Source organism: Nerophis lumbriciformis, linkage group LG32 (assembly GCF_033978685.3).
Source record: "Nerophis lumbriciformis linkage group LG32, RoL_Nlum_v2.1, whole genome shotgun sequence".
Lineage (NCBI taxonomy): Eukaryota > Metazoa > Chordata > Actinopteri > Syngnathiformes > Syngnathidae > Nerophis > Nerophis lumbriciformis.
In genome coordinates this window covers 315,001-336,879 of record NC_084579.2, presented here as the reverse complement: position 1 = coordinate 336,879, position 21,879 = coordinate 315,001, and the positions used below count along the sequence as shown (strand labels likewise).

At 40.6% G+C, this 21,879-nt stretch overlaps 2 protein-coding genes across 3 annotated transcripts in view; one reads left to right on the top strand and one right to left on the bottom strand.

Annotated features, from left to right (window-relative positions):
• The window catches only part of dock6 (dedicator of cytokinesis 6), an 81,382-nt gene that overhangs the window by 43,714 nt on the left and 15,789 nt on the right, over positions 1-21,879 (bottom strand). For both annotated transcript variants that reach the window (XM_061981245.2, XM_061981246.2), the window contains exons 7-17: positions 21,202-21,287; positions 21,066-21,132; positions 20,748-20,897; positions 20,521-20,601; positions 20,206-20,362; positions 17,631-17,761; positions 13,990-14,083; positions 13,720-13,882; positions 2,225-2,342; positions 1,878-1,948; positions 1,644-1,782 (exon numbers count right to left, since the gene is read on the bottom strand). In XM_061981245.2, the coding sequence (XP_061837229.1) occupies positions 1,644-1,782; positions 1,878-1,948; positions 2,225-2,342; positions 13,720-13,882; positions 13,990-14,083; positions 17,631-17,761; positions 20,206-20,362; positions 20,521-20,601; positions 20,748-20,897; positions 21,066-21,132; positions 21,202-21,287 (1,257 nt within the window). The remainder of the gene's footprint in view (positions 1-1,643; positions 1,783-1,877; positions 1,949-2,224; positions 2,343-13,719; positions 13,883-13,989; positions 14,084-17,630; positions 17,762-20,205; positions 20,363-20,520; positions 20,602-20,747; positions 20,898-21,065; positions 21,133-21,201; positions 21,288-21,879) is intronic.
• Positions 6,490-10,396, top strand: angptl8 (angiopoietin like 8). The gene is made up of 4 exons (XM_061982152.1): positions 6,490-6,792; positions 9,671-9,820; positions 9,921-10,031; positions 10,095-10,396. The coding sequence occupies exons 1-4, from the start codon at positions 6,505-6,507 to the stop codon at positions 10,107-10,109; spliced, it is 564 nt and encodes a 187-aa protein (XP_061838136.1). The 5' UTR covers positions 6,490-6,504; the 3' UTR covers positions 10,110-10,396.

The window sequence follows — 21,879 nt, the reverse complement described above, 5'->3', positions numbered from 1 at the left end:
GAAAAATATTATTTTGGCTAACTCTGGCATTTTGACAGAAATGTTAAAGAGTATGCATTGTTCCTGTAACAAAAACACGTTATGTTGTCGTACGCTGCTTAACAATAATGCTGACGTTATTAGTACAACACAAGTCAACATTAACTGACACATTTTCTAAGAAATGACCCTTTTAGCTCTTAAATGTTATGTACCGTATTTTCCGCACTATTAGCCGCACCTAAAAACCACAAATTTACTCAAAAGCTGACAGTGCGGCTTATAACCCGGTGCGCTTTATATATGGATTAATATTAAGATTCATTTTCATAAAGTTTAGGTCTCGTAACTACGGTAAACAGCCGCCATCTTTTTTCCCCGTAGAAGAGGAAGTGCTTCTTCTTCTACGGTAAGCAACCGCCAAGGTAAGCACCCGCCCCCATAGAAGAAGAAGCGCGCGGGTATTACGTTTCATTTCCTTTGTGTGTTTACATCTGTAAAGACCACAAAATGGCTCCTACTAAGCGACACACTGTGGTTCTAGCTTGCCATGCTAATGGCCAGAAACTTCCACCCATGGTGATATTCAAAAGGAAGACCTTGCCAAAAGAGACCTTTCCAGCCGGCGTCATCATAAAAGCTAACTCGAAGGGATGGATGGATGAAGAAAAGATGAGCGAGTGGTTAAGGGAAGTTTACGCGAAGAGGCCGGGTGGCTTTTTTCACGCAGCTCCGTCCATGTTGATATACGACTCCATGCGCGCCCACATCACAGATGGTGTCAAAAAACAAGTGAAGCACACAAATACAACACTCGCCGTCATTCCGGGTGGATTAACCAAAGAACTCCAACCGCTGGATATTGGTGTCAACAAGGCATTTAAAGCATGACTGCGAACGGCGTGGGAACAATGGATGACCTAAGGCGAACACACATTCACTAAGACAGGGAGACAGCGCCGGACGACATACGCCAACATCTGCCAGTGGATCGTAAATGCCTGGGCGGATATTTCGGTCTCAACTGTGGTCCGAGCTTTCTGGAAGGCAGGATTCACGGAACTGCTGGAAAAACAACAGCGACACTGACTCTGATGACTTCGACGAGACGGAGCCGGCCATTTTGGATCCCGTATTCGCCCAACTTTTTAATTCGGACACCGAAGGAGAAGAATTCGAGGGATTTATGAATGAAGAATAACTTCAGAAAGTGAGTGTTATGTTTATTTTGTGTGTTGTGACATTAACGTTCGAGCAACATTAAGTTATTGCTATTGCTCTGCACTATTTTGAATTTTACTATGTTTGTGATTGCACATTTGCACATTACCGTACATTTTGGGAGTGAACAGAGTTGTTAGAACGCTGGTTTTTAATATATTATTAAAGTTTGACTGACCTATCTGACTGTTTTTTTGACATTCCTTTAGCGCAGTTAGATGCGGCTTATAACACGGGGCGGCTTATAGGTGGACAAAGTTTTGAAATATGCCGTTCATTGAAGGCGCGGCTTATAACACGGGGCGGCTTATGGTGCGGAAAATACGGTATGCGGATATAAGCGGGTAGTTTTTAGTCATAAAAAAAGACTGGTTGTGGACATAAACGGGACCGCTTTAAGCAGGCTCCAATGTATCAAACAGAGTGGGTTTGAGGTTTCTCACAGTGTAGCCCACGGGGGTCTCCAGAGGGGTGTTCTGTTTGGTTTGGCAGCTGATGTGGTAGAAGGTAAAGAGAAGGTGGTGGTTGTCTGTGAGGTTGGCAGGAATTTTCAGCTTCATCTCCTCATAGAACTCAGGAGACCTGAGGGATGGTGGACGCAAGAGTTAAACACTCAGATCAAGCAAAGGAACCCTGAAATGAATTCACAAAACAGGAACAAAGTGTAGTGGTCGTACTTGTTGTGGTAGACGATGGGGGTGAACGCCTCTCTCATGAACTCGGCACAACTGGACTTCCCAAAGAAGACCTGGTCAAATCATTTTTGAAAGAGTACCAGTCAATACACATTTGGCCCTGACTTGAAGTGACCCCATAAGAGCATAGTTACTGTGGGTGTAGTTCTCCCTCAACATAAAGGACATACCAGCGTGTGAAACCAGAGCAGCCTGACAGAGCTCACTCAACTTGCTTTTGCTCAGATCTTCCACCAAGACATAAGTATATAATACTTCACCGCCTTTGGCTGTTCTTAGCAAGAGGAATGACTTTCTCCCTGAGAGCAATGCTGTCATCTGTGACTCACCGGCAAAGCTTGGCTGGGGTCCTCCCCTGCCATGAACTCAACTTTCACGGCGATGTTCCTCACTGAGCCCTGGCGGCTGCTGAAGTTCAGGCTTTGAGGATAAACGTAGAGCAGGTTCCTGGCAGGCAAAAGAGAACAAGAAAAAAATAATTTGTTGGAATTCATCAAATTGCTGTAAAATACTACATTAAAGGGGTCATATGATGCAAATCTCCATGTTCTTGACTGTTGGCACCTGATGTTGTCTAATTGGTTGCTTGGGTTTACTTTTTCATATTTTACTTAGGGATTGAGTTTCTATGTATGAGTGCACATGTGTACGTTCAGTGTTGATAATGAAATTGTCATATTTAAAGGCCTACTGAAAGCCACTACTACCGACCACGCAGTCTGATAGTTTATACATCAATGATGAAATCTTAACATTGCAACACATGCCAATACGGCCCGGTTAGCTTACTAAAGTGCAATTTTAAATTTTGCGCGACATATCCTGCTGAAAACGTCTCGGTATGATGACGTCAGCGCGTGACGTCGCGGATTGTGGAGGACATTTTGAGACAGCATGGTGGCCAGCTATTAAGTCGTCTGTTTCTTTGCAAAATTCCACAGTATTCTGGACATCTGTGTTGGTGAATCTTTTGCAATTTGTTCAATGAACAATGGAGACAGCAAAGAAGAAAGCTGTAGGTGGGAAGCGGTGTATTGCGGCCGACTTTAGCAACACAAACACGGCCGGTGTTTCATTGTTTACATTCCCGAAAGATGACAGTCAATCTTTACCATTGGCCTGTGGAGAACTGGGACAACAGAGACTCTTACCAGGAGGACTTTGAGTTGGATACGCAGACACGGTACCGTGAGTACGCTTCCAAACATTTGATCGCTTGCCCGTACGTGTGTGCCGCTATGTGCATGTCACGTAAATAATTCAATGTATACACCCTGATGATTATCTTGTGTGATGACTGTATTATGATGATAGTATATATCTGTATCATGAATCAATTTAAGTGGACCCGGACTTAAACAAGTTGAAAAACTTATTCGGGTGTTACCATTTAGTGGTCAATTGTACGGAATATTTACTTCACTGTGCAACCTACTAATAAAAGTCTCAAAAAGTCTCACGTACGTAACTTTGGGGACTTTGGGGAAATATATGTGCTGTATGAACTTTGGGGAGGTGAACGGTACTTTGGGCTGTGGAATTGAGTGTGTTGTGCAGGTGTTTGAGTTGTATTGGCAGGTTATATGGACGGGAGGGGGGAGGTGTTTGTTATGCGGGATTAATTTGTGGCATATTAAATATAAGCCTGGTTGTGTTGTGGCTAATAGAGTATATATATGTCTTGTGTTTATTTACTGTTTTAGTCATTCCCAGCTGAATATCAGGTCCAAACCCACCTCTCACAGCATCTTCCCTATCTCAATCGCTCCCACTGCCCTCTAGTCCTTCACTCTCACTTTCCTCATCCACAAATCTTTCATCCTCGCTCAAATTAATGGGGAAATCGTCGCTTTCTCGGTTCGAATGGCTCTCGCTGCTGGTGGCCATGATTGTAAACAATGTGCGGATGTGAGGAGCTCCACAACCTGTGACGTCACGCTACTCGTCTGCTACTTCCGCTACAGGCAAGGCTTTTTTATCAGCGACCAAAAGTTGCGAACTTTATCGTCGATGTTCTCTGCTAAATCCTTTCAGCAAAAATATGGCAATATCGCAAAATGATCAAGTATGACACATAGAATGGACCTGCTATCCCCGTTTAAATAAGAAAATCGCAATTTCAGTAGGCCTTTAAGACATTACTTATTGCTACAAAAGATTTTCTGTGATACAAAAAAAAATTCTGTGCAACTAATTTTTTCCATTTAGTAGCACCGGTGCTACTAATGGAAAAGCTAAGCCTACAGCCCTGGTGTGTAGTTCTAACTTAGATCTGTCAGTAGACTCCATATGGAAGCGCTAAAAACTTCAACATGGCTAATGGGGAAAATACACAGTCAAAGTGGAGGCTGGTAAATATGACAAATGGTCCATTCTGAAGAGAAACACGGCTGGAAGATGATGTGTAAAACATCATATGTGCAGAATTTTGAGCAAAGAACCACCATTCCATGTTATGTAGGGCCCATGGAGGTGTTTTAAATGTAGAAAAAACATCATTTATGACCCCTTTAAAAGTTCTAACTGTACTTTTTTACAGAAACATGCAGTAGTGTGTTCACATAGTCATAGTGGAAGTGTGACCTAGTATAGTGTCTGCATGGTGAGAGTGACCCTGACCCTGAGCCACTCAAACATTAAAGGTGACTTCAGTTCATATTTTGGAACAGCTGATTTTGATGCACCTATCAAAGGTGAACTGCACTTTTTGGGGGAATTTTGCCTAACATTCAAATTTCTAATTCCAAACAACACGTTTTTCCATTTTTTGTAAAAAAAAAAAAAAAATAAGAAAGAAAAATGTCTAGTACAAGACGGACAACAATGTAGCCAATGGGATTTATATATTGTACCTTTAAAGGCCTCTAAAAACATTTTTAAAAACATCCTTATATTCAGGCTCAAAAAGATAGTTCTGGATAGGGTTGTACAGTATACTGGTACTAGTATAGTACCACCATATTAATGAATCATATTCGGTACTATACCGCCTCTAAAAAGTACACCCCCCCCTTTTTTTTAACGGGCATGACGGTGCGTTGTCCTCACGTCTTGACATTGCTGGTTTCACGAGGAGGAGCGTGTTGGGCAGCGCACACATACAGAGTACTTACAAGCGGACACAGTGTGTAGACAGAAAAGGGAGAATGAACGCATTTTGGTGTAAAAAGTAAAGATAAAGGTGAAGTTATAACACTGAAACACCCTCAGGAAGAGCTGATTTAAGACATGGCTAGCTAGTTAGCGGCTAATGTCACTCCACAGTGTTTTAGCTACTTCTAAATCACTAATCTTGGCCTCCATGGTGACAAATAAAGTAAGTTTCTTACAAGTATCATTATCACTGCAGGACGAGGAATAGCTCAACAGCTCACCACCGTCACAATGTAAACAAATACCATGGGTGGATCTACACCTGACATCAACTGTAATGATACCAAGTACAAGAGCGTATCTAGTCGATACTACTATGATTACATCGATATTTTTTATCGTCACAAAATCTTTTTTCCTTTTTAAATGTATATTATGCTTATAAAGTCAGTAAATACGTCCCTGGACACATGAGGACTTTGAATATGACCAATGTATGATCCTGTAACTACTTGGTATCACATCCATACCTAAATGTGTGGTATCATCCAAAACTAATGTCAAGTATCAAAGAAGGGAAGAATAAGTGATTATTACATTTGAACAGAAGTGTAGATAGAATATGTTAAAACAGAAAGTAAGCAGATACTAACAGTAAATGAACACGTAGATTAATAATTAATTTTTACAGTTTGTCCCTTATAATGTGTACAAAATAATAGGTGTATAAATGACACAATATGTTACTGCATACGACTAATTAGGAGTCTTTGTTTGTTTACTTACTACTAAAAGACAAGTTGTCTCATATGTTCAACATTTTAAACATTTTATTTAAGGACTAAATGACAATAAGAAACATGTGTTTAAAGTATCGCAAGATTTTTTGTTTAAATAAAGCCAATCAAAATTTTTGTGGGTCCCCTTTATTTAGAAAAGTATCAAAGAGTATCAAAATACATTTTGGTACCGGACCCAAATATTGGTATGGGGACAACTCTAGTTGTGGATCATCATGTGACCCAAAGTAGTCGTTGTTGGCTGTCATGGAGTCTGTCATGATTAATAGTTGTTGTTGTTGTTGGAGAAAATAGCGAACATTGCAATGCGCTCTGTGCGCTTTATAGGCGCAATAGATTGAATCCCCATTACCTGCGTTGTTAGCCGCCTCTTGCTAGGGGTCTTTATTACCATTCAGGGTGTGCTTGTTTCACATTGTGAATGATAGTACAGTTGCCATGAATCACCCTGCAACAACATCTTCAAAACAAACAAATGGGATTCCTAATACAAAATGTTGAATCAGAGTTAAAAATAAAATGTGTGGGGTTTGTGACCTGCATGCTAACTCTTGTATGTGAGTGAGGGTTTACATTTGAGAGAAGGTCATCAAGACTTAAGGTCAAGACCTGGGATCGAACCAGAGCTGAGCTAATGTTTCACCACGTTTTTTTTTTATAAATATAAAGGCTCATGTTTCCTCATGCAGTTTGATCAGCAGAGCAAAGCAATCAGGATGATGATGTGGGGCCTGTGCTTGCTTTGTGTGGTCATGGGGCTCGCACCCGTCCACGCCGCCCCCGTCAAGACGGCGGGCAGCACGGAGGACGTCAACGTGCTCATGTTCGGCGTGATTCAGTTCGGCGAGTCCCTCAACTACGTCTTCGAAACCACCGAGGCCAAGATAGCTAGGATCGCCAAAACTCTGAATGGCCATGAGGGTGCGCTGAGGCGGCTCGGGGAGCAGACGGAGCAGGCGGCCGAGGTGGAGAAGAAGATCAAGGAAGTGATAGCGCTGCTGCAGGTAAGAATGTAAACACCAGATGGTTATGGCGTGAAAAGACATAACATTTGGTGATTCTTGTGTCGTCTTGTGTATTTGTTCATGGGACAAGAAGTCAGCTGGACAGTTCTTTAGGTACCCCTGCACAGTTCTATACGCATAGAGCAGGGGTGCTCACACTTTTTCTGCAGGCGAGCTACTTTTCAATTGATCAAGTTGTGGGGATCTACCTCATTCATATATATCATTTATATTTACTTATTTATGAAATATATGTTTTTGTTAACAAGTTAAAGGTGTTTAATGATAATACAAGTATGTTTAATACATATAGTTCATATTGTTAACAAGTTAAAGGTGTTTAATGATAATACAAGCATGTTTAACACATATAGTTAATATTGTTAATAAGTTAAAGGTGTTTAAAGATAATGCAAGCATGTTTAACACATATAGTTAATATTGTTAATAAATTAAAGGTGTTTAATGATAATACAAGAATGTTTAACACAGTTAATATTGTTAACAAGTTAAATGTGTTTAAAGATAATACAAGCATGTTTAACGCTTATAGTTAATATTGGTAATAAGTTAAAGGTCTTTATAAGATAATACAAGCATGTTTAACATATATAATTAATATTGTTAACAAGTTAAAGGTGTTTAAAGATAATACAAGCATGTTTAACACATATAGTTAATATTGTTAACAAGTTAAAGATGTTTAATGATAATGCAAGCATGTTTAACACATATAGTTAATATTGTTAACAAGTTAAAGGTGTTTAAAGATAATACAAGCATGTTTAACACATATAGTTAATATTGTTAACAAGTTAAAGGTGTTTAATGATAATACAAGCATGTTTAACATATATAGTTAATATTGTTAACAAGTTAAAGGTGTTTAATGATAATACAAGCATGTTTAACGCATATAGATTCCTTTCTTTCATGAAAACAAGAATAAGTTGGTGTATTACCTGATTGTGATGACTTGCATCGATAGGAATCAGACAGTGGTGATGATAACGTCCGCATTTTCGAATTGAGGAGAAAAAAAGTCCTCCTTTCTGTCCAATACCACATGAAAGTGGTTGGTTTTTGGCATCTTATTTGTCCAGCTTCCGTACTCCTTTGTATACACTTTACAAGAAATACATTGTCGGCAAACTCCGTAGCTTGCTAGCTTGTGCACGCCAGCTTTCTGAGACTCTTATTTTGGTAGCGCAGGCAGGATGAAGCAGAGCTTTTATTGTGCAACTGTGCAGTCGGTATTTGGAGTTTTGATGACAGGTACGGCGCCAGAGTCTGTTGAAATAAAGTGTTTCTCGCCTTCCAGGGGGTAATTTTAATGAGCTGGCAGCAGCCAGCGTCATCTCAGAAGACCCTCGGGTGCCGACGAAAGTGACGTCATAGTGAAGATTTATGATCGCTCATTTTTAGGACTATTTTTTTAATGCCTGGCTGGTGATCGACTGACACACCCTCCACGATCGACCGGTAGCTCGCGATCGACGTAATGAGCACCCCTGGCATAGAGCATAAAGGGCAAAAACAAAAAGCTAGTAATTAACACATTATTAATATACTAAAGACTATAAAAATGGGAGCCATTACCTCCCTGCTTGGCACTCAGCATCAAGGATTGGAATTGGGGGTTAAATCACCAAAAATGATTCCCGGGCGCAGCCACTGCTGCTGCCCACTGCTCCCCTCACCTCCCAGGGGGTGATCAAGGGTGATGGGTCAAATGCAGAGAATAATTACAACATTAGAAAGCACTAGTAAATCAGAGGCTACTCATAAGGTGAGATAACTCCTGGTAATGACTGGCTTAGAATGGCCAAAGGTAAAGATGTGTGTGTTCAAGTTGAAGGAAATGGAAACCGCAAGTAAAATGAGCTCAAATATACCTAAAATACGAGGCATAATGATGCAATACGTACATACAGCTAGCATAAATAGCATGTTAGCATTGATTAGCTTGCAGTCATGCACTGACCAAATATGCCTGATTAGCACTCCAACAAGTCAATAACATCAACAAAGTTCACCTTTGTGCACTCACGCACAGCATAAAAGGTTTGGTGGACAAATAGAGACAAAGAAGGAGTGGCATAAAACACGTCTTACTGTGGCAGCATCGAGGAAAGTTGTACATGTAAACAAACTACGGTGCGTTCAAGGACAGCTGAAATGAGTAGGACAAAATGGTGCGCGCCACATACTCTCATCAGAGAATCATGTTTAACTTAAAGAGTGCGATTTCTAACAATTAGGGAAGTTTGTGTCATGTTGTTCTCCTACAGAAACCATATTAAAACAAAAAATATTCTTTTCCCCCATCTTTTTTTTCCATTTTCATACATTTTTGAAAAAGCTCCAAAGAGCCATTAGGGCGGCACTAAAGAGAGCCACGTGTTGCTGACCCCCGGTCTAGGGCAAACATCTTTATGAATATGCTTAAAAAAAATACAGAAGAAAAAAGACAAAAATCTGCGATGTGGTGAAGCCACAATATTTGAAGAGTGATGTGGCGACTGTATTCTTATCCTTGGTGGTGTAATGTGCAGAGGGCACGGGTTCAACTTCCAGGTCAGGATAACTAAGTCAAAACTAGTTTTTGACTGTCTGTGGCAGGGAAAAGCCTCTTTGTAAAGGCAGCATTTGAGATACAGCTTTTGATTGATTGAGACTTTTATTAGTAGATTGCACAGTACAGTACATACAGTACAATTGACCACTAAATGGTAACACCCCAATAAGTTTTTCAACTTGTTTAAGTCGGGGTCCACGTTAATCAATTCATGGTAGCTGTTGTGTCTGAAGTTGGATGCAACATTACAGGGCAGCCTGGGCGTGAATAATAATAATAACAATAATAATATGTCCATAGGACCAGATTAGCAAGCAGCAAGCTGAAACCAAGATGACAGAAGGTCAGCTGGCCCACATTCAGCAGGAAGAGATGGCGCTTTGGACCAAAGTGAGAAGACTGGAGATGTATCTGAAGAGCACGTCACCCACCAGCATCAAAGATCTGCAGGTGAGCCGCACCCTCCCCCAATCTACTGTCATACCCGCCGGACGAGTTTTTGTTGAGAGGGCTAGGTCTCATATGAGGCTTTCTCCATTTGTGGTTTCAGGAGAGAACTGCTTTGAATGCCAGTATCTTGAAAGGTCTGCAGCATTTGATGCAGTTTCAAAAACAGAACATGGAGAACCACAACCAACAGATCTTAACATTGCAGAAGATGGTGAGTTGTACATGAGCATTGTTGGTCCTCATCGGCTTTCAATTGTGGTCTCTCTTCTCACAGAGTGAAGCTTTATGAAGCATCCAACACAGCACTGGACCCTCCAAGCACTCCCTTTCACCTGTGCAATGCTGTACATAGCACATTGTTTTTATTTGCCTTGTGGCAACTTACACTACATCAGTTTCTCCTGCAACACTGCTGTGTGTATTTCATTTGGAGTGCCTCTCTTAAGCATTATTTTTGAACATTTAATTATCAAATCTTATTTTATTATAACACAACATATCTTGTTATTTAGGCATGTTTTGTATTTACAGTACATATTGTACAACATTGTAATTAAAGGCGTGAATAAGCTTTCACAGACAACAACTAAATAAACAAAGAAAGCCTGCAAAAGATGGCATTTGTCTAACTTTTTCTGTAATGCTGTCTGGATATATGGCACCAATAACGAGGGGGCCAAGTTGGGGCCGTGTCAGGAAGCATTGTAATTTGATCATTTTCACCTGTATGACATAACGACAGAGACTATCTGCTTGCAGGAAAACATGAAACTTTCTTCTGACTACAATTGAACATTCACCTACAGAAAATGCTAACTTTTGACCACAAACTTCGTTGCTACTTGGTGACATTGGTGTCACTGCCTCAGAGCCAGTCAGAATCTGTCTCTCGTCATGCTCATCTGAATGAGAAGGCATTCATTGCAACGTAACAATTAATAGCGCTAAGATGATAAGAGGTGTTAGTTACATGTTGTTTTCAGATGACGTGGGATTAGATAGGAGCATGCTGTGTGTTCAGCCTATGTCCGCCTCTTGATTAACTAGCAGCCTTATAATTATCATAAGTAGCACTGTTGCAATCTTCTCTTTTGTAAAATGTATTCAACTTTAAAGTGTTTGTAGCGCCAGGGCACCGCCATTTGGTGATCTGACGTCACTACGCACATTGCCTAATGATGTCATCCCCACCCGGAAGAATTGGTTAGGAAACCATTTGAAAAAAATGGCTAGGGATTCCAAGGAATTGTTACACTGGGAACCGGTTTTGAACAAGAACCAGTTTTCGAACCTCCCCTGTCAACATGGCCACCAAACACCACTGAGGATGCAGTCAACACCGTCATCCACACCACCCTCACCCACTTAGAGGGCAAGGACACCTATGTCAGGCTATTATTCATCGACTACAGCTCTGCTTTTAACACGGTCATCCCACAATTAACTCCTCACTGTTGGTCTGACACCGGCTCTCTGTGACTGGGTCCTGAACTTTCTCACAAAGCGGCCCCAGTCAGTCAGAGTCGGCAACCAGACATCAGGCACAAAGGTTCTAAGCACAGGGACCCCCCAAGGCTGCGTGCTGAGCCCCCTATTGTACACACGACTGTGTGGCCTCCCAGAACAACACCAGTATCATCAAGTTTGCAGATGATACTACGGTCGTCGGACTGATCACCGGGTGAGCTGAGGCAGCGTACAGAAGGAAGGTAGCGGAACTGGTGGCCTGGTGTCAGGATAATAATCTCTCCTTGAACACAGACAAGACCAAGGAGATGATTATTGACCCACGGAGAAGGAGTGCACAGTACACACCTCTGTACATAGGGGCGACAAAGGTGGACAGGGTGAAAACCTTTAAATTCCTCAGGACCCACATCAGCGAGGACTTCACCTGGGATCACAACACCCAACAAACAATAAAGAAAGCCCAGCAGCGACTGTACTTCCTAAGAAGGCTGAGAAAATTTGGCATGCCACCCAAAATTCTCAGCAACTTCTATAGAAGTACGGTTGAGAGTGTCCTTACCAGCTCAATCACGGTCTGGTATGGAAACTGCACTGCTAAGGACAGGAAGGCACTCCAGCGAGTGATTAAAACTGCTCAGTACATATCAGGAGCAGCCTTCCCCTCACTACAGGACATGTACTCTACCAGGGCCACCAGGAGAGCACACAACATCATAAAGGACAGTACACAGTCTCTTCAGCCTCCTACCATCAGGCAGACGATACAGGAGCCTGAAATCCAGGACTACGAGACTGACAAACAGTTTCTACCCACAGGCCATCAGGCTTGTGAATGCTAACTTGTGAATGCTAGGCACACAAACAACTATCAGAAACAAATGCAGATATAAATTAAATACACAGAGGACATAGGAACTCAAATATAGCTACAAACTAGGCATAATGATGCAATACGTATATAAAGCTAGCCTAAATAGCATGTTAGCATCGATTAGCTTGCAGTCATGCACTGACCAAATATGCCTGATTAGCACTCCACACAAGTCAATAACAGCAACAAAGTTCACCTTTGTGCATTCACGCACAGTATAAAAAGTTTGGTGGACAAAATGAGAAAGAAGGAGTGGCATAAAATATGTCTTTCTCTGGCATCGTTGAAGAAAGTTGTACATGTAAACAAACTACGGTGAGTTCAAAGACCGCCAAAATTAGAAGGACAAAACGGCGTTTCCCAAATACTTTCATCAGAGAATCATGTTTAACACAAACAGTGGGATTTATAACAATTACGAAGGTTTGTGTCATGTTGTCCTACAGAAACCATATTAAAATAAATATATATTTTATATCTTTTTCTATTTTCATACATTTTTGAAAAAGCTCCAGGGAGCCACTAGGGCGGCGCTAAAGAGCAGCATGTTGCAGACCCCCGCCTTATACTAGTGCAAGCAACAACCACAACTGGACACGAAAATGAACTTGATATCAAATAGAAAAGGGCAACATCACACACACATACACACTACGAGGGAACAAGTGAAAACCTTCAGCTTGCAGTCCAAACAATACCCTTTGTGGACCACAGGGTATGACAGCCATGGAAGCACATTCAATGTCTTTTATCAGCCATGTGATGTGAACTTCATGTCAAAGACTGAAAATAAGCCAGCAGGTGGGATGACAAGGGGGTATGGTGGTATTGTCTCAAATATATACAGGTATTAACTATAATACCGGTATACCGCCCAGCCCTACATGGTTTCACATCATTTGACAGGGTTTATGTAAGTAGGTTAGATGTAATTATTGAATATAATTAATATGAAGAGTAAAAGGACTAATTTAGTGTTAATATTGAGTGGACCCCGAGGTCAAAAAATGGTGTAAAGTAAGTCCACACGTGAGGATCACTTATCCTGCTCTGTCGCCATCTGACGAGTATTTTATATGTCACTGACGTTACCACACGTCTACTTACAGCTGGATAAATGTTGCTGCTCTAATACGCTGGTGACGCTTTGACCCCAGAACAAACCAAAAAACTAAGGAAAAATAGTTGAGAAGTCTAACGCCCGTTTCTGCCTACGACACTCCTGGAACTCTGAGTTTCTGCCTATGACACTCCTGGAACTCTGAGTTTCTGCCTATGACACTCCTGGAACTCTGAGTTTCTGCCTACGACACTCCTGGAACTCTGAGTTTCTGCCTACGACACTCCTGGAACTCTGAGTTTCTGCCTACGACACCCCAGGAACTCTGAGTTTCTGCCTACGACACTCCTGGAACTCTTGAGTTTCTGCCTACGACACTCCTGGAACTCTGAGTTTCTGCCTATGACACTCCTGGAACTCTGAGACAACATTTCAAATGTGGTGAAAGTGTTGTTTGTGTGTTGTTTGTATCAAAGAGGCTTCCATCTGTGTGCTCACCTGTAGCTAGTGTGCGGCGTGTACACGTAGCGAGTGGGGAATTCCAGCACCTCCTTGGTGGGGCGGACCCGCAGGTCCGGGTAGGGCTTGACGTGCAGCAGCTCGGGTGACAGGCAGTAATGAGGCGAGTCCGGCGCCGGAGAAATGTCAATCTTCAACTGGGCTGGAAAGGAGACACAAGACACGTAGGGCGGCGTTTGAAAAGGTCTAGAAATGAATTCAGACAATATAATCGCATTAAAGCTCGATGAGATTCTTCTTAAAGGTCACCTGTGACGGGCCTCAGTCGCCGCAGGACAGAGGACGGTCTGCGCATGTCTGCCAGAAACTTGTAGAGGTCTTCATCGCTCAGCCTGTCCCCCTCCTTCATTAAAGAGCAAGGTCATTAGTATGGAGCAGGGGTCGGCCACCCAAAACCTTGAAAGAGCCATATTGGACCATCCATCCATCCATTTTCTACCGCTTATTCCCTTCAGGGTCACCGGGAGGCGCTGGAGCCTATCTCAGCTACAATCGGGCGGAAGGCGAGGTACACCCTGGACAAGTCGCCACCTCATCGCAGAGCCAACACAGATATACAGACAACATTCACACTCACTAGGGTGTTGCCAATCAACCTATCCCCAGGTGCATGTCTTTGGAGGTGGGAGGAAGCCGGAGTACCCGGAGTAGAACCCACGCAGTCACGGGGAGAACATGCAAACTCCACACAGAAAGATCCCGAGGCCGGGATTGAACTCACGACTACTCAGGACCTTCATATTGTGAGGCAGACGCACTAACCCCTCTGCCACCAAAAATACAAAAAAACAAATCTGTCTGGAGCCGCAAAAAAATGAAGAGTCTTATGTAAGTGTTATAATGAAGGCAACACATGATGTAAGTGTCTATATTAGTTATATTAGCCTACTATCAAAATGACTTTAAAAGTCTTATATAAGTGTTATAATGAAGACAACACATGATGTAAGTGTCTATATTAGCTATAATAGCCTACTATCAAAATAATTGTGTCGCAGGCTGAAGCAAATCTTTGTTGACAGAAATGTTGAAATGTAATATTTATTCTACACATTTTTACAACATTAGAAAGCATTAGTAAATCAGAGGCTACTCAGAAGGTGAGATAACTCCTGGTAATGACTGGCTTTTAATTTCCAAAGGTATAGATGTGTGTGTCCAAGTTAAAGGAAACAGCAGGTTGTCTTCTTCTAATATAATTATTACAATCTTTGGCAAGCTGGGTAATGTTTGCTGTGGTCTGGAACAACATGACACACAAACAACTATCTCACACTATTATGTTAGATCCACTATGGACTGGACTCTCACACTATTATGTTAGATCCACTATGGACTGGACTCTCACACTATCATGTTAGATCCACTATGGACTGGACTCTCACACTATTATGTTAGATCCACTATGGACTGGACTCTCACACTATTATGTTAGATCCACTATGGACTGGACTCTCACACTATTATGTTAGATCCAATATGGACTGGACTCTCACACTATTATGTTAGATCCACTATGGACTGGACTCTCACTATTATGTTAGATCCACTATGGACTGGACTCTCACAATATTATGTTAGATCCACTATGGACTGGACTCTCACTATTATGTTAGATCCACTATGGACTGGACTCTCACTATTATGTTAGATCCACTATGGACTGGACTCTCACTATTATGTTAGATCCACTATGGACTGGACTCTCACACTATTATGTTAGATCCACAATGGACTGGACTCTCACACTATTATGTTAGATTCACTATGGACTGGACTCTCACTATTATGTTAGATCCACTATGGACTGGACTCTCACTATTATGTTAGATCCACTATGGACTGGACTCTCACACTATTATGTTAGATCCACTATGGACTGGACTCTCACTATTATGTTAGATCCACTATGGACTGGACTCTCACTATTATGTTAGATCCACTATGGACTGGACTCTCACACTATTATGTTAGATCCACTATGGACTGGACTCTCACACTATTATGTTAGATCCACTATGGACTGGATGCTCACTATTATGTTAGATCCACTATGGCCTGGACTCTCAAAATATTATTTTAGATCCACTATGGACTGGACTCTCACACTATTATGTTAGATCCACTATGGACTGGACTCTCACACTATTATGTTAGATCCACTATGGTCTGGACTCACACTATTATGATAGATCCACTATGGACTGGACTCTCACACTATTATGTTAGATCCACTATGGACTGGACTCTCACACTATTATGTTAGATCCACTATGGACTGGACTCTCACAATATTATGTTAGATCCACTATGGACTGGACTCTCACACTATTATGTTAGATCCACTATGGACTGGACTCTCACACTATTATGTTAGATCCACTATGGACTGGACTCTCACACTATTATGTTAGATCCACTATGGACTGGATGCTCACTATTATGTTAGATCCACTATGGTCTGGACTCACACTATTATGATAGATCCACTATGGACTGGACTCTCACACTATTATGATAGATCCACTATGGACTGGACTCTCACACTATTATGTTAGATCCACTATGGTCTGGACTCACACTATTATGATAGATCCACTATGGACTGGACTCTCACACTATTATGTTAGATCCACTATGGTCTGGACTCACACTATTATGATAGATCCACTATGGACTGGACTCTCACACTATTATGTTAGATCCACTATGGTCTGGACTCACACTATTATGATAGATCCACTATGGACTGGACTCTCCCAACATTATGCTAGATCCACTCAACGTCCATTGCACCGGTCGCCCAGGGGGGTCCCCACATCTGCGGTCCCCTCCAAGGTTTCTCATTGTCATCCATTGGGTTGAATTTTTTTTTCTTGCCCTGATGTGGGATCTGAGCCCAGTATGTCGTTGTGGCTTGTGCAGCCCTTTGAGACACTGGTGATTTAGGGCTATATAAATAAACTTTGATTGATTGATTGAAACAACTATCTGAAATACAGCCAATATTACACACAGATGTGTCATGAGACATGCAAAACTAAATGATATACACAGAGGACATAAGTAAAGCATATTAAATGCTCTCAAATATAGCTACTAATGAGGCATAATGATGCAACATGTACATACAGCTAGCATAAATAGCATGTTAGCATGGATTAGCTTGCAGTCATGCACTGACCAAATATGCCGGATTAGCACTCCAACAAGTCAATAACATCAACAAAGCTCACCTTTGTGCATTCACGCACAGCATAAAAAGTTTGGTGGACAAAATGAGACAAAGAATGAGTGGAAGATTTTACATGTAAACAAACTGTTGCGTCACAGTCCACACTATGGTGAGTTCACGAACTGCCAAAATGAGTGGGACAAAGGGATGTTGACCATCAGTGAAGCAGACACACAAACATATTCAACAGTGGTACTTCTAACATTTGTGTCATGTTTGTCCTCAAACACAAAACATACTAAAACAAAAAAAATAATTGTTCCCCCATCTTTTTCCATTTTCAATACTTTTTTAAAAAATGCTGGTATTGATCACTGGCACAAAACAAGTACAAGAGTGATCCTGGTAAAATGACTTGTGAATCTATTGAATTATTGATAGTGACATAGTAACCTATTGTATAAATCACATGTGCCTACAGTATTATTGGCCAACTTATCGAAGAGTGTCAAATATCTGTGTGCAGCATCAATGTGTGCATGTCAGCAATGGAGTCAACATGTATCAAAAAGACTGTGAGGCCTATTGACGGTAGTTTTGGCCTTTATCTAAGCAGCTCATTTGAAATAAAGAGCGGCAGTACTTGTCTTTAAAAGCAGAAATAAGACATCACAGTATTTCAAGTTGGCAGTGCTACCCCTGGGCTGTGTCTGACCTGCTTAAAGAAGTTGGTGACGGTCAGGGTTGCTGGGCGGAAAGTGGCAAAGTTACACACATCATCGCTGACGCTCATTCGCTCAAATCCCTTTTTCTTTTTTTCGTTCCACGTTCCATGGCCTTTGCGCTCTGCCAGGAAAAAAAAAAAAAAAGACAAAAATGATGAAGTAACACAGCATTTACACAGAGTATTTTCCATACATTCATTTATGGCAAATCTTTCTGTGGCGGTCCAAATGTAACTTTGGTGGGCTGCCACAGAAGGATTCTTTTATTTATTTGCAGCGTTCACCTTTGCTCACAAACATATCATAATGGCACTGACTGTGTAGCCCAGTGGTCAACAACCTTTTCCAGCCCAAGATCCCTGGTCTCAGCCAAAAACCAAAGCAAGATCTACCCCTGCATCAACTACTGTACTGTTATATATATACATATATATATATATATATCTATATATATATAGATATAGATATATATACTGTATATCTATATATGTATATATATATATATATATATATATATATATATATATATATATATATATATATATATATAGAGAAAGAGAGAGATATATCTCTATATATATAGATATATATAGCTATATATAGATATATATGGAAATATATATATACCGGTATATGGAAATATATATATATATATGGAAATATATATATATAAATATGTATAGATAATCAATCAATCTCACACACACCTACTACTACTACTACTACTATCAGCGAGGGAACAAATCTGCGATTGAAGTGAAAACCTTCAGCTTGCAGTCCAAACAGTACTCCCTTTGTAGACAGCCATTTATATTACGGTGCTTTGATTGATCATTTAATGACTGTGACTAATAAGAATTTATAAATTGCAAGGATTGCCTGGAACTTTAAATATGTGGACATGAGAGCGGTGGTGTGAGAAATGTTTTTATTTTATTATTGCACACATGTTAAAAGTACAAGTTTAATATTGCTGGTGTACATTTATTAGAAAAATTAAATTAATGTTATAGCAAGCTTTCCATAAAATACGCAGGCTATGAAGTGTTTTATCCGATTACTAGATTAATCAAACAAAACTAATCAATTTGTTTCATTATTGTGCACTATCCACTTTATTTTGTTAAAATAATTATATGTAGCATTCAATACCACACAATTGATACATCTTTTGATTAACAACAGTACTAGCAAATTCTACATTTAATAATATACGTTTATAAAAATGTGTAATTGGGTTGCTTTAGTCACTTGCTATGAAACATTTTCAGTTCTATAACCTATTATTATAATATCGGATCGGATCGGAGGCCAAAAAAGTTCATCGAGACATCCATATTTACAACATCAGATGACGTCGCACATTTCAGGACACAACCAAAAAAGCTCAGTTCAACCCACGCCTGGGCAATTATTTTGACTCAGGGGGCCAAGTGTAGAGAAAAAAATGTGTCGGTATATCTATGTATATATATCTATGTATATATATATATATATATATATATATATATATATATATATATATATATATATATATATATATATATATATATATATATATGTAAGCTGTGAAAATCTGCTGTACAGTAAGTGTGCGTGGGTCCTATTTTTAGGAACACTATTACAAAACCTCACAATAATGTCTGATTGAATGCTAAAAACGTTCCTAACCCTAACCCTAATAACTATGAAGGATAAAACACTGAATATTGACAACATATTAACGTCACACCCGCTCTCCATCCACATATTTTACAATCAAGCCAAACACAACAAAAATGCAACAAACACAGCAAAATATGAACATGAAGGGTAAAAAATTCCACCTACAATCTGATATATGTGATATATCACTAAGCTTTACAACTTTGTTGTCAAAATCTCCTTCCACGTCTGTCCCTGACACCCACATTTCACACTCTGTGGAAACACTCCCCACCCACACTGCTTGGCGCCTCGTCTGAGCTGCTGTGACTTACATTACCATAGTAATTAATTACATGACCTTAGTAACTAATTAGATGACCATAGTAACTAATTACATGACCATAGTAACTCATTAGATGACCATAATAACTAATTAGATGACCATAGTAACTAATTAGATGACCATATTAACTAATTAGATGACCATATTAACTAATTAGATGAGCATAGTAACTAATTAGATGACCATAGTAACTAATTAGATGACCACAGTAACTAATTAGATGAACATAGTAACTAATTAGATGAGCATAGTAACTAGTATATGATGCAGATTCCAAGCATTGAAAGACTTAGTATAGTTGAAGACTTACGGCCATTAAAAAACATGAGTGCACATCATAATGGCAGCTACACTTTACATCTTAAACATCTAAACAAAAATGATTTGGGAATGTCTGGCGGGCCAGATTGAAAAGCTTAACCCCGGGCCTTAATTTGCCCAGGACTGGTTTAACCCATCCACACACGTCATAACCAATGATGCAATTAGAATATGTCATTGAGTGCCACAGATACCTTGTGGACCAAATTGCATGTGTGATAGGGAAGACCATTCATGTGTCTTTGGTGCAGTACCAGAGTCAGAGTCAGGGTCCAAGCGGTCCAGACCCCCTACGCTGCTGACAATGTTGAGCAGGTGAATGGCCGTCCAGGCGAAGGGCATGCGGAAAGAGCCGAGGCGGCTACAAGACTGCTCCGCTTGCAGGCGCAATTTCTCCAGCTTCTCCTTGTGCTGCAGACATGAGATGATCCCATGAAAGGTCTACAGTGTTTGCCAGTCAGTGAGTAAATATTGCACCTAGACAGACAGCATTGAGCAACCGGAGCATAAAAGCGTGCATGCTGTCTGGCAGGTCATGATCAGCGTTGACGCATCTTTGGCTACGTTACCTTAGAGGAGTCTGATTCCTTCATGACCATGTAGGGTTCACAGCACTCTCCAATGTCTCCTTGCTGAAGAACCTTCTCCAGCTGTGAGAGAAGCACTCAGGGTGAGTTATCATGCTCAGAGAGGCACTTCAACTCCATAAAAGAGCAGGCCAGCTTATTGGAGAGCCAGTAAGAGAAGCGTCAGCATGAATTGACATTACTCTGCGTAATGAAGGCTCCTCCAATACCTTAATGACCAGGAAGATGTCGGCGGAGGGGTATGTGATAGAGAAAATGGCCGAGCGTGCCAGCGTGGAGATGGCCACGTGAGGCGTGTGCGGCTTAAGGAGGCCTTTCATCTGATCAGAGTTCAGGTCGAAATAGAAATTCTCGGAAATCTGTCGGGGAGAGAGGAGATAAGCGGGAATGGTTGGAGGGAGGAGATGCAAGGCGATGTAATTGAGTTTCAGATGTAAACCACACGTTCACTTAGGCAGGGGGAATTCAATAAGGCAGGCATGAGATCACTGTTTCACTGCAATTGTCTAGTGAAAACACAATTATACCTTTTTCTTTTCCTTCACATCATAAAGGGCCAGCGATCCGAATATTGGTTCGATTTCTATCTCGAACCTGAAAACACAAAATGTGCTGGTTAGGCTGCGATGAGAGCAAAAGTGCTGATCCAGAAACGTCACTTACTTGAGAGAAAGGCACTTGACCATGATTCTCTGGCCACTGTGTTCTTTGGGAACTTCAGGGACTGTGCATCGCTCCACGGCCTCGTCCTGCCACACACATTTACACAGGAGTCATGGCAGCAGACAACCATGTGTACATAAGTAGACATGAGTAAGGACAGTAAAACTAAGTTCATAAGAGCCGTAGTCCCAGCTTCATATTTAAAGGCATTAGGATGCTTGCTTTTAGCTCGCTACTCCATTTATTGCTTGCTTTAAAGATGATCAATTTCATTTGTGACTGGTACAAGAGATAACGAGGAATACAGGCACAGTTTGCTTTTTTGCCCTTTTGTCTTGTCCAAAATCAACAGGGTTCTTGTCACATAGAGAGAACAGTACATCAAAAATATTAAAGCCAGTCTGCAAAAAATTGTGACTGGTGAAGTCCTAAAGCAGGGATATTCAACTAGATCAGGCTTGGGCAATTATTTTCACTCGGGGGGCCAAATTTAGAGAAACAAATGTGTCTGGGGGCCGGGATATCTATCTATCTATGTATATGTATATATATATATATATATATATATATATATATATATATATATATATATATATACTGCATATATATATACGTATAAATAAATATATATATATATATATATATATATATATATATATATATATTATACGTATATAT

Excerpts from the sequence above, each read along its gene's own strand:
- angptl8 (XM_061982152.1), top strand. The coding sequence starts at position 6,505 with ATGATGATGTGGGGCCTGTGCTTGCTTTGTGTGGTCATGGGGCTCGCA. Across the intron at positions 6,793-9,670 it reads AAGTGATAGCGCTGCTGCAG|GACCAGATTAGCAAGCAGCA; the intron begins GTAAGAATGTAA and ends ATATGTCCATAG. Across the intron at positions 9,821-9,920 it reads CCAGCATCAAAGATCTGCAG|GAGAGAACTGCTTTGAATGC; the intron begins GTGAGCCGCACC and ends TTGTGGTTTCAG.